Here is a 13712-nt window from a genome sequence, read left to right as displayed (position 1 = left end):
TCCTCTGAGGGCGCACTAAGCGTCACAGAGCGCAGCAACCAGCTCGACTCTGAACCAGTTACTTTCCGTCGAAAGCGGACTAAACTTTAACACAAAGTCACTTTTACTTTCCCTTTTTTAAAAAAAAAAACATTTCTGGACCATCTGCGGAATCAGCAGTGTTTTACTTTTGTGTTTCTGTGCCACGGCATTTCGTCTGTTTGTGGAGTTTAAGGCAGGACCGGAAGTGAACAGGTGTCTATACACCAGGTGTTGATACACCTGTTAAGAATCGACTCACCAACCAGAAGTATGATTTGAAACGTAAACATGCGAACAATATTCACTTTGTACGACATAATGCGGGATATTCGAGTCGAACCGTGAAGCAACATGCGTTTGTGAGCTCGGGCATCTTTACGCGTTGTAATCTTCACCAAGATAAGGAGCTTAAAAAAAGGGGTTCTTATGGGGAATCAAGTGGAAAAACTGACCCATTTAAGTTACGACGAAGTTCCTACAGTCGACCCGAATGGTTACGAGGATGACGACGGTCCGCGGATCGGAGTCTCGTATATTTTCTCCAACGACGGCGAGGAGGAGGAAGAGGAAGAGGAACACCCTGAAGAGAAAGGTGATGAAGAAGTGCGCGACATGGAGTGCGCGGTGTATTACCGAGATGAGTGTGTTTACGAGCGGAAGAACACAGACATGGGATCTTTAGAATCGTGTGAGAACTTGCTGAACAGATGTAAACCAGGTGACTTGGTGGAGTTCATGGCAGCTGGTCAGTATCCTCACTGGGTGGTTTGTACAGGAGACTTTCAGGTGGTCCACTTGCACAGGAGTGAGATTAAAATGGATCACCTGTCCCACGCTGCTCAGGGCAAACGGGGACGGATCGTGAACGACTTGTACAAATTCCGTGCCTTGAATCCTGATGTAGTCGTAAAGAACGCGCTTGATCAAATGGGGATGAAGGAGAGCAGCGTGTGTTGGAGGAACTCGGAGTGTTTTGCTGCATGGTGCAGGTTTGGTAGACGGGAATTTAAAACGGGTGGAGAGCTGCGCATAGGCAAGCAGCCTTACAGGATGAAATTACAGCTCTCTGAAAAGAAGAGCCACGACCTGGAGTTTCAGAGTCTGGAGGATTTGATCATGGAAAAGCGCAGGAACGATCAGATCGGTAGAGACGCCGTGATCCAAGAACTGGCGAATCATCTCAACTCTAGTGAAGAAGTCAACAGCGATTGCAGTTGTGATTGATTTGATTCGTAAAATACTTTTTTTTTTTTGATATATGGACAGATTTATATAGATGACCAAGCTTTAAAGTATCTGTGAGCAGTTTATCCTAAAGTTATAACCATGTCTCATGATTGATTGCAATATCCTTTAGGATTCACACACGGCATCTTGTGTACAACGTTATTAATTGTTTGCATATGTTGGCTATTTAGAATATAGAGATAAGACGGAAGTTTGAACAGGAGCAATATGGACAACATTTTTGTAAATCCGACATGTCATTTACACTGATGATGCATTAATCACTCAGAATGCCAGCGATGTTCTCGTCCCTGCCCTGCAGTGATTCACCAAAGTTAAGGTTTCCTGTAAAGTCCTGATTTATCATCTTGTTTTATGTGTTGGTCTTATCTCCGTGGGCACAGCCACAGCACATTTCAATGGATCAGTAAAACATTTGTTTACATTCACTGCATTACTACATTAATCATAGTCATGTTCTTCGAGATCAGTGATTATAAATAGGATACATGATTTTGCGATAAACTTGCTTTATATAATACACTATAACTTGTGCTACAATAACAGCAATGTATTTTTGTTTTCATGATTAGTTTGTTGTTAAACCAAACCATCCATTCAGCTAAAATATGTAAGCTCCCTGTTGCGATCTCGGTCATGCCTAAAGTGACCTGTGTACTTTTTTTTTTTACAATGGAAATAAATTATATTTGGAATAACTGTTTTGTAAGTGCTGAAGATACATAGTTCATACTTAATCATTTCACGCTTCACCTCAATCATATATATGTGTGTGTGTGTGTGTGTGTATAATATACTTATGAAATGTAAAGCATTTACAGATATACTTATTCAAAGAACTGAGCATTAGTCAACTTGTCAGTGGTGGAAATTTGAACTCACAAGCTAAAGATAAGAAGTCCAACATCATAACTTTCCACACTTTTGTGAAACGTAAAACCATGCATAATCAGTCTGGATAGTTGTTAGCTTGATGCATGATTAAAATGTGTTTTTACACCAGCCTTGAAATACAGGTTTGTTTTAAGTTAAGCTACTGTGCACTGTAATAATCTGGACATTTAATAGAGCCACAGAGCATTCTATTCCTTCACCCTCTACTGACAGAACACAATTCATGCTGAAACACTGACTGTCCACATTAGGAACATCTCTAAAACTATAGTTAACTAATCAGACAATCTCGTGGCAGCCGCACAACACAAAAAAGTCATGCAGATACACATCAGGAGCTTTGATTAGTGTACAAAAATTAAAAAGAAGAAAAAAGTGTCATCTCTTTAACTTTGAATTAATCATAACATACGGTGGATCATAGAACCATTATAATATGACTAATAATTATACTGGCTGATTGTATGCAATAAGGATTATCTAGCACAATGACTACACAAAAGGAGCTGTGTTTGCACCAGAGATAGAAGCCATTATATTATCTTGGTTTTATATTATCTTATAAAAACTATAAATACAAGCATGGGTTGGCATAAAATAGCTTGGCTCTCATGTATGATGAAAAACTGCTGATAACTGCAGTCGTATCCAAAACATTCTTAAGATGTTTTAATTTTCCGATAAACAGGAGCATGACCTCGCCACAGTATTCGCTCAAGCAGCACTCAGTTGTCTGAGGCAAAAGAACGTCAACACATATCATCAAGAAACTTGACATAGATCTGAATTATATTTATCTCTGTCAGATTTTGTCTTGGAAATGTATGTTTTGTGGACTGAATGGACAGTCACTGTAGTGTATGTCTCCCTCAATGCTGCTGTAATGCTTACAGTACACAGCCTCTCAGGTGTGAATCCAGAAAAGTACATAGTGTACAAACATGGGGGTCAAGGCCAACTATAATTACAACACAGTGTAAAAAAAATGTGACATGAGACAGCCGTACTGAACAAAGACGTCTATAAAGACTACAGGTTGCAGTAAACTGCCTTCGGTTAATAAACTGATTTTAACTGCAGCCACTCTCACATGCAGAGAGAAAGTGTAAAATAAAGTGCCTCAGAAGCAGCTGGTCTGACTAGAAATGCTTGCTAAAATGCAAATGTACAGCCCCCTACAGAAGTACTGGCATGACAAGACCATTTATTTTTTTAAGACATTTGGGATTTAAGAGAATTTCAGCTTTTATTTGCATCTAGATTTACATCTAACATCTTTTGTGCCAATCCACCATCTTCAATTGAACAAAAATATTGATTGTGTGACTGAAAGGTGTTTCTTGTTGCCCAGGTGAGTCCTGTTAAATTGGTTAAAGGATTAATAGCTCTGAATATCTGCTCTTGCTTTGAGTCCTGGGTTTCACCTGTAAAGTTTGTTTGCTTGTGTTTGTGACTAAACCAAGACAAAGACCATTTCTGGTGCTGAGAAAAGAGGGACAGTTGCTTAAAATTGGCAGAGCCACTGTAACAATTTGTAATGTCCTGAAAAAAAGGGAAACCAAGCAGATCCGCAAAGGAAAATAACAGCACTGTGAAAAACTATTGACAACAACTAATCAGTAGCATCACCATCAGCTTCCCCAGGGAAGGGTTAAAGGTCTGGAAATATAGAGGCCGTACCACAGGATGCAAACCACTCTTCAGCAGTAAGGATCAGAAGGCTGGCCGGGAATCTGCAAAGAAATACAGAAATGAGCAACAAAATATTAGCCTCTACCAAAGTATTAGAAAGGTTAAAATGTGAGAATGGGTTTGTTTTTGATCCAGAACATATGAGCAGGCTTGATGCAGCATGCAAACAAATATCAAATCAAATCAAATGTTATTTGTCACATACACATACATACAGAGTACGACATGCAGTGAAATGCTTTCTGCATCTGTCTGGGATATAAGCATAAAAAAAAGGAATGCAATTTAGGATAAAAAAACAGAACCAAAAGGAGATAGAAAAATAAAAAAGGATAAACTATATAAAAAACTATATAAAATATAAAAATATAAGTGGAAAAATTAATGTATATACATATACGTAAATATACATATACATAAATGTGTATGGTTTTTAAAGACCGTCCTTAAAGTGTCCATGTGCAGTATGATGTGTAGTTAGTGTATATAGTGTATAAAGTGGCATTGTGCTGTGCAAGTCCAGAGTTAAAGTGTCAGTCCAGAGTTAAAGTGTCAGTGAAAAAAAGGTGTGCATAAACACAGTGAAGATGGAGAGAGAGGTCCAGTACTAGATCCGGATTTTTCCTGGTTTAGACCCCCGAAGGAAGAAGCTTCTCCTCATTCTCTCTGTGTTAATATTAAGTGTTATTTGTATAAGTTCTAATATTCAAATTCAAATGTATTTGTATAGCGCTTTTAACAATTGTCTCAAAGCAGCTTTACAGAACATAAACATAAAACAAAAGGTTAATATAAACATTAATATAATACAGAAGTTCAAGATTAATATTAGATATATTTAAATGTGTTTGTATTTATCCCCAGTGAGCAAGCCTGAGGTGACCGAGGCGACTGTGGCGAGGAAAAACTCATTTGGGTGGTAAAGGAAGAAACCTTGAGAGGAGCCAGACTCAAAGGGAACCTCATCCTCATTTGGGTGACACTGGAGGGTGTGACTATAAATATATGCTAATTTAATATACAGTCTGACAAATGTTGTATTGATGAGTAGGTTGTTGTCCTCAAAGAACACATGTAGTTGGCATCTCCTCTTAGTATGTCCGAATACTTCATGAAGCGGAGTCCAACTGGACATCTCTAGATGCCTCAGGATCCTCACATGATTGGCCTCATTATAAGTCCTGATACTTTTGTTCACCTGACAGTTTGGTTGCTCTGCCACCAGAGGTGTCATGTTTTAAGTTGTTTAACACATTTGGACGTAAATATCAGAGAATCATAGAATGCATGCCTCATTGTTAAAGGGAATCAGATTCTAGTCCTTGAGGGTCATGTTACCGCATTCATTGTTCTCTATTTCCCTTTATTTATTACACAATAAATAATATATTGTAGTGGAAACTGGTCTATTTTAAAACTTAACATATTCTTCCCAATCTAAGCCATCAATCTCTACATTATTACGTAAACATTATTATGAAGAACTGCTAGTATGGCACATTTAATTGAAAGGGATGCAAATGTAATCTGAGAGACAGTGGTTCCCAAAACCCCACAGCCTTTTCCAGTGTGGTGAGTGATGACAATGGTGAAGGCACCAGCTGAAGACCATCAGCAGTCATCTTCAGTTCTGACTGCATCAGAGAACAGAATCAGAGGAATCTGCATATATTTACTTCATTATACAAGACTAAAGATTCCCAGAGCTGGCTGAATCTGTAATGTTGTTCAAAGGTCCTGTCTAGATCAAATATATATAGCTAAAAAAGGTTGACTGTGTTCCCAAGATAAAGGCTAAGATAATCCTAGGCTGTGTATACAGTACGTACTTGACAATCTAGTTTGTGCAGTAAAGCAGTGTTTGCTTGGGGCATCAACCATTTCTGCAGGAGCTAGTGATGACTCATTCCTTCTGTTCTGTAGAGCAGTTTGTCAAGATTTTTGCTGCTTCTTAGCATGCCTTTAAGCATGATGTAGACTTTATCATGTTGGATTTCTCTCAAGTATGCGATATGTCAAATTTATTATTTTGCCAAAAATGTAAAAACCAGACACTAATAAAGGGTAATGTTTTGAAAAATTTGTATATTCATAAGATTCCAGTTGCTCTAATTTGTCAACAACTTCACACATAAAATAACCAGAGGAGTTTAGAGCTGTGAGGCAGCAACTCTATTCTCCACACCGCTGTGCTGCCAATATTTTGATCTTTATTAGCATTAATAAACTTATCAGCAACACATTCATAACAAAACCACATGACATCATGATTATGATGTGAAAGTCACACAGGAAAGGGTGCAAACAGGAAATTCTCATATGCAAGAGTTGAATGCAGTATAGCTATCTGCATTAGGTTTAAAAAAAACTACATATTATATGTACTATATATCTCTATACGGTATGCCGTAGCATTGCAGTCTAGGGTATCTCTGTGGTTAAGATGTTGGACTACTGCTAACACAGTTAATTTAAACCCCAGGACCACTAAGCTGCCACTGCCAGGCCCTTGAGCAAGAGTGTATGCTAAACGTATTGCAATTTTACCTTACTGTAGCTAACTTCACTGGCCCCAATCTTGTTCCAGCACAGCAATGCCCCGTACACAAATAGGAATATAAAGATATGATTTGCCAAGGCTGGAGTGAAAGGTCTTAAGTGTCCTGCACAGAGCCCTGAACTTAGTCCCACTGAACACCTTTGGGATGAAGTGACTGAGTTCTGATCCTGCGCTTTATTACAGTATGTAACCAAATGTACTATTATCAATAGCAAAAAAACAAAACTTTAAACAAATACAGAATGTCTCTATCTTTGATTATGTTTTAGGGACTAAAGTTAAAATCCCTCTGAAAGTCTTAATCTGCTTCTCAAACATTCAGAGCTACCAACATTTTTTTTCTAATCCCCTTTATTAAGCAAGATAAGTGTCTGATGCTGTTGTACACAACAGCTAGAAATTCCTTCACAAAATCTTCATAGAGTGCAGTTTATGTAACTTTTAATGTAAAACGCAATTTAACTGTAAATCCCTTCAGAAATGTGGAGTTAATTTGCTCTTAGTTATGACTACCCCATGCAATGGCTCAATAATGACTCAATCTACTGTCGGTCTACCAGAACTCCATATAGCCATATCTCAGGTCTCATAATATTGTGTTTCAGAGCAGAGTTTATTGGGTCATTTTTGACTCAGAATCCAAATGCTGTTAAACATTTACATTTACAGCAGACAGCCTTATCTAGAGTGACTTACATTTAACTCATTTATACAGTTATGGGTTAAGGGCCCAGCATTGGCAGCTTGGTGGTCCTGGAATATGAACTCACGGATCACTAGTCCAACACCTTATCTGAGCAATAACTTATTTAAAATGTTTCAGTATGGCCACATCACTACAAATCGCTACAAATGGTTAAAATCTATTATAAACAATAGCCAAACTGTATATGTTAGTTAGCAAGATTTATTCAGCTAGTTAGAGAGAACTATTTGCAAAGACAAGCAACATGTATTTACAAATAGACTGTTCATGTTAAACTGGAACGGACACAAAATAGCCTCATTATAGCCGATACATGTTCTGAAACCAAACATCTGTGATTACATAATATAATATTTAGATAATGACAGTGGCTTTCATGTATTCGTGTTGAAATTCACTCTTATCTTGAGATTAGTTTGGAGAATAGAATTTTGAGAATGCAAACTATAATCAAAAGGCTTTTGTGTGAGTGAATGGATTTGGACAATCCTAACCCTATTGCTGCCTAAAATGTCTCCTGAGCTTAAAGGTCTCGGATTTACAATAGTGCTTTTCATTATTCATTACTTTTTCACAGGCTGTATTACACCTGTTGGTGTAGCCACATAAATACATCAAGAAGTGTTTCATTACTGACCTGTGTGCTACTCATGGCTCTGCAGCTCTCTCCATAGGCGGCTTGATTTTTATACTGGTTTATCACCATTGATCAGGCTATTTCCCCCACTATATTTACAGGGTGTGAACTGGCTGGCTGTGATTTTATAATTCTCATGATTTCTGACATCCTTTAGACCATTCCCTGCCTACATGAGTTGCTTTTTTAAACCAAACCAATCTCCATTCCATCTTTTGTCTTTATATAATTTGCCACTTAGAGTGTAGAGGCAGTCATGCCTACATCCTACCCCTTCGGTCCCTTCATCACCTACTGCCATTTCTCTGTATGACCCTTGCCTCATGTAAACAGAATGGCTTTTTTTTTATTAGAATGCTTTGTCAACCCATAAGGCTTACAGCTCTTCCTAGCTGCTGATTTAATGATTGGTTTAGGTGGTTTCTATAGCAATCTCTTGAAGTCCACTTCCTTGCCTGCTGAGGCTACTTCCTCGCCTCTTGGGGAAATTATAATCTATCTTTGTTGCTGCTTTCTATAAGGTCATGACTGGAAATGCATTTGTGCATTCCGACATCTCAGCAGCTGTGCACATTAATTTTCAGGGCACTATCTGAAGGACTGGTAATTTCTGATATAAAATTGTTACGTGCAGATATAAGTTAAGGCTTCAGAAAAGTTCAGTACCATCTTCTATTAAGAGCGTCTAAATCAGGGCTACGAGTGTATTCATATCGTACAAAACCATTCTTCCTTCCAGAGTTTAGAATTCACTACTCAAACTGAAGAAATAGTGGTGAACCAACTGAACAGTGGTCCAGTCCTTGACGTACAAGCTGCTCTGATGTCTTTACCCCTGTTGTCAATCTTGAATTAGGTGATTAAATCACCTCTGAACATACACTGTTGATTTCTATTAATTCCATAATGTATTATTTTTTATTAGGTTTTTATCAGTTTATCACTCATGTTTTGAAATAAGGTTAAGCATCTTGTCCTTCTGCACTCGACATTCTCTATATTGCACACTTTAAAATGTTATCTTCCACTGCCTGTTGTGTTAAAAGAACAAAGCCTGGCTTGCTCACTGCCCTTTACTTCCATGGAAACATTAAGAGTGTTTGCACTGCAGAGTCCCACGCAGAGACCTCAGAAAGGAGGGGGTTAGGCAGGAAGGTCTCCATGTGATCTGAACCCATCATTCATCATCACCGAGGGAGAAAAGTAGAAACATGCGTGGTCATTAAAGTCAGATAGAGAGTTTTGTCTATTATTGTCTATTAATGAGCCATTAAAACGCTCCTAACACAGGAGTGATATTATGTTGAAAAAAAATATGGACTTCAACGAAATAAGATGCTACAATCTAATTGAATGTTTTCATGAAATTAGAGACTACTTTTTATTTGAATGGTCCATCACTATCATTTCTAAGCACCTGGGCAAAGAAAAGAATTAGCTATACAATTTTAACCTAAAATAAGAACTTAGAATCCATTAGAAGTGAATTCATGCTGTATGAAGTGAGAACAATTGATTGAGCAGTGTGAACTGATAACTATCAACATCCTTCCTACTGATTCAATTGTAATTCCGCTGCTCAACCCATGAAGTTCAAAGAAACGGTTGTGAATATGAATCACAGTGGAAATAAAAGGATCCCTTTCAATAACATTATGCTAATTAGTGGAAGAGGAATAAAAAGCTTTATTGTCTTGATGATTTTTTTTTTTTTGCCATATCTAATTCCACTTCAGATGAGCTCTGTATTTGCTTCAGGGATTTGCTGAACCTTAGCACAGATTTCCTTAAACACAATTGGAGTAATCCTTTGACAGACACCTGTTTAGAATGAAAGCACTCTCACAAGCTAAATGCTTAATAGTGTGTGTGGATCTGAAGAATCCTGTAACTTTAATCACTCTATTAAGATTTAGGATTGATTTTCTCCTTATAGTCAATTATACAGTCTATCATTAAACATTTCATAACAGGTACAAATACTCAAGCACAGTAAAAGTAGTAAAGGAAACGGTACCCTACAAACACCATGTATTACAACAAGAAAACTAGGTTACTGAAAAGCAGAACAGGATGTTACAACTCCACTGACTATATACAGTTATAGAAAGGACATATTTATAATCCCACTCTCTGGTGTCACCCAGATGAAGTTCCTCATATCATCTCAGTTAGTTTTTGCTCATCAGAGATCAATATAAATTTCATTTTAAACTCATTTTTACTCTGATTGTTTATACTTTTGTGAAGCTACTTTGAGACGATGTCCCACTGTTTAAAAGTGTGATACAAATAAAATAGTATTGAATAATATTGATTGTTTGTGCAACAAGATATAGAATAAAAAAAAGAAAAAGAATTTATTAAATAAATAAATATAGCGCTTTCAATGTTTTGTAAATTTGTTCTTAATTCATTTCCTTTGTGTACTTGGATTAAATTAACATCTTTTAACCCAGATTCCAGTGTGTATTGCTCAGATCTCAGAACAATATCATAAATAAAATGAAAATGAGAATAAATAAACTTACATCAATAAATAAACTTACATTTTGACCGCAACCTGCCTCATGCAAAAATTATGTCATTCATCCTAGACAGCTAATAGACAGACAGGCGCTACCTGGAAGCCCAGGGGATGCCCACTGAGCCTTTAAAACAAATTGAGGTTTGTTGTGTTTTGTTGGAATTACATTCTGTCTGGAAGGTTCTGACCTTTTTAAAAGCACAAAAACTGCCAAACAGTCCAAAAAGCAGGAGACCCTCAGAACCACCTCCACTGATTCAAGAAATTCTGTTATTCAATCTTAATATATCACTGGTGTTATTCAACAGCTAACCGCTCTGGTGAAATAGGTTTACACACTCTAGTGAATAACCTATCTTCTCTTAGCTTACGATTTGTAGGTGAATCCAGACTCCTTATAGGAACTGAGACTCAACTCTGAGAGGTTGTGGGTTCGAGTCTCTGGCCGGCCACGACTGAGGTGCCCTTGAGCAAGGCACCGGACTCCCCCCAAATGCTCCCCGGGCGCCGCAGCATAAATAGCTGCCCACTGCTCCGGGTGTGTGTTCACTGCTGTGTGTGTTCACTGCTGTGTGTGTGCACTTTGGATGGGTATGGGTCATATAGCTGACACAGTGCATAGTGAAATAAAACAGTGTTTCTCCAGGACCATGGTGCTACATTGAACAAAACAGAGCTAAGGACTTAAAGGAAGTTGTCCTAAATAAAGTGCATCGTGTTCAACCTAGTGCAAACATCCAATTGAGTGAAAGTGCAAGTGCTTGTGTGAGTGTTCAGTAACGTCCCAGTCATGGCTAACCACACTCAGTTGATGAAATGATTGATCTGACAGGTACAAGTGGAAAAATCACAGACAGTCCAGTGTCTACACGATATCTGCTGTTTAGTGTTGGGAGAGTGAACAAAAATAATATAAACCTAAAGGCAGCAATCTGGGTTTTTGAAACCTTTTTTTCTGGTAGGACAGTTATACCATAGGTCTATAGCATATTCCATAATGTAGCTGTGCTTTCTCTTTCCATAATGTAGCTGTGCTTTCCCTTTTCTTTTCTTTTTTTTTTTTATATCTTTGCTGTTGGGTTTTGAGATGTTAATGCACAAGACTGGGCTGAAATTAAATTTGAATGAAAATCCAACCATGGAAATTCATACGCATCAGCTCTTTCAGCTCTTCCTGCTAAATGTAGAGCATTGCCATGCACTGACATTGCTGTCAGAAGCCGTTAGTGAAAGAAAAGAACCCCTGGCCCTCGGTGCTACAGTGGTTCAGAGGCAGAAAGGAACAACAGGAAGCCAGTTCACATTGTTATAAAAGTAAGCCACTTATACACTGCAGTGTATTAAATTAAAACATGAAGCGCTTTTTAATAAAGGACTCGGATATTTGAACTATGCTGTAAGATATTTGAAATTTGTTTTATGACGATTAAATATTATAAGTAAGATTTAATATTTAAATGCTAATTATAAATTACGCTTTTCTTTCATTATTTTTAATAAGTTGTTTTCTCTGTCAGTCACATGCATCATTTTGCTGAAAAACTGTTTAATTGATCCTCATTGTGTGGCACAAATTAATGATTAAAATCCAGATTTTCTGTAAAACGGATTTAAGAATTAAGCAGAATTAAGCAATTACTGAAAATTAATAAATTAATAAATGAATGAATGAAAGACAAACTTTCAATGCTTAGCTATTTCAGCTAACTGGTTGTATTTTTTTTTCTTCTAAATTTAATAAAAATTTAAAAGCAAAAGAAAATGAAAGCAAGAAAGAGACAGCAAAGGAAATTCTCCACCCTTCCACTGCTACTCAGGGGAACACATATGACAATGATGAAGGCTTTGCAGAGGAAGTTTGCTAGCTTAGAAGTGAGTGAGTGACATTGCAGAAATATTTAACATGGGATTGTTCTAAATATAAGTATTGTCCCAACATTGGCCCACATCATGCAGGTTTTGTTTAATGCACTTATATCATGAGATCTTCTTAATTTAATCCGGGTTGCTAGTAGTTTTTGTCTAAAACTATATGGTCAAACGCAACAGACTATTAGTTGTACATCAGCAATGTATTTCTGGTATAATAGAGATTTTACTGCATAATGTTGTAAGACACTGTTAATCCTAAACCCCTCATCCTCCAAAATAACATTCTGTTCCTGTAAACATTGTTATCAGGGGAGGTGTAGCTTCCAGGATTTCCTTGGCCGACAGAACTCCGACTGCAACACATCAAGTTTTTTGATTCCTAACAAAATCTCTTTTAAACACTCTGCAGTAGTTTTCCTGCATTGCTGTACTAATGGAATAGATGATTTTGCCCAGACCGAAGTTCTAATGACATAAAACACGACTCACAAAATGCTTGCTTATCATGTACAAAAAACGCTGCCCTAACCTAAATTAAAGCTGTAATTACAGTACTGTATAAAAACCTTTCTAGAGGAACATGATGTTTACATTCCAGGATTGTGAGAAATGCCTGCTTGATGATAGATGTTCTTTCTTTTAAGGTTTTAATATGTGTAATAATATTCCACAGACAACCTCTTTATCAAGATAACGGTTATACTAGTCACAGAGAACCTGGAGCCTATCCATGCTCAAGGCAGGGTACACCCTGGACTGGACAATCACACACGCAATCGCATGCTACGGACAATTTAGAGATGCCAATCAGCCTACAACACATGATTTGGACTTGGGAGGAAACCAGAGTACTTAGGGGAATCTCCTGAGGTACAGGGAGAACATGCAAACTCCATACAAACATGCCAGGTCGACTGGTTCCACCATCTCTCGGGGTAAGGGGCAAGTATACTACAAGACTCTTTTCTGTTCTGGCACTAAGGTGGTGGAATGAGCTTCCCCTAGGGGTCCGGACAGCTGAGTCACTGGCTATTTTCAAACACCGGTTGAAGACCTACATATTCATAATTCACTTCAACTAGCACATTCCTTTTCTGTTTGTTGCATATATGTTGATTAAAAAAAATCAATAAAAAAACAACAACAAAAAAAACTTTGAACAAGGTTTTAGACTCATGGTATCTTAAGTATGTGTCCTAGTTAACCAGAGTTAATGTATCGAATGATAGAGACAAGCACTTCTGTACGTCGCTCTGGATAAGGGCGTCTGCCAAATGATGTAAATGTAAATGTAAATGGCAGAGGTGGGAATCGAGCCAACAACCCAGGAGGCGTGAGGCAAATGTGCTAACCACCGAGTCTGATGGTCAGCTTAGCTAAAAAAAATTTAACTCATTCATAACTGAGCAACAAACCCCATCACTTTATTCTATTTGATTGAGCAAATTTGCTCTGACATTATCAGCAAGATGAGATATCATTTAACCATCTGGAAGAAAACTCCTTAGCAAATCCTTCTTCTGCCACCGAGGAAACCCAGTCTGCAGTACTGATC

At 37.7% G+C, this 13712-nt stretch overlaps 1 protein-coding gene across 1 annotated transcript; it reads left to right on the top strand.

The window, feature by feature from the left end:
• lratd2b (LRAT domain containing 2b) lies at positions 1 to 1967 on the top strand. Its single transcript, XM_027160828.2, has one exon. It carries the CDS (start codon positions 448 to 450, stop codon positions 1243 to 1245), a length of 798 nt encoding a protein of 265 aa, XP_027016629.1. The 5' UTR covers positions 1 to 447; the 3' UTR covers positions 1246 to 1967.
• Positions 1968 to 13712: the final 11745 nt, after the last annotated feature.

This window comes from Tachysurus fulvidraco, chromosome 3 (genome assembly GCF_022655615.1).
Source record: "Tachysurus fulvidraco isolate hzauxx_2018 chromosome 3, HZAU_PFXX_2.0, whole genome shotgun sequence".
NCBI classification, from domain to species: Eukaryota; Metazoa; Chordata; class Actinopteri; order Siluriformes; family Bagridae; genus Tachysurus; species Tachysurus fulvidraco.
This window is presented reverse-complemented; position numbering and strand designations above follow the sequence as displayed.

Bases quoted from the DNA above. Each gene is read 5' to 3' on its own strand.
- lratd2b (XM_027160828.2), top strand. From the start codon at position 448: ATGGGGAATCAAGTGGAAAAACTGACCCATTTAAGTTACGACGAAGTT.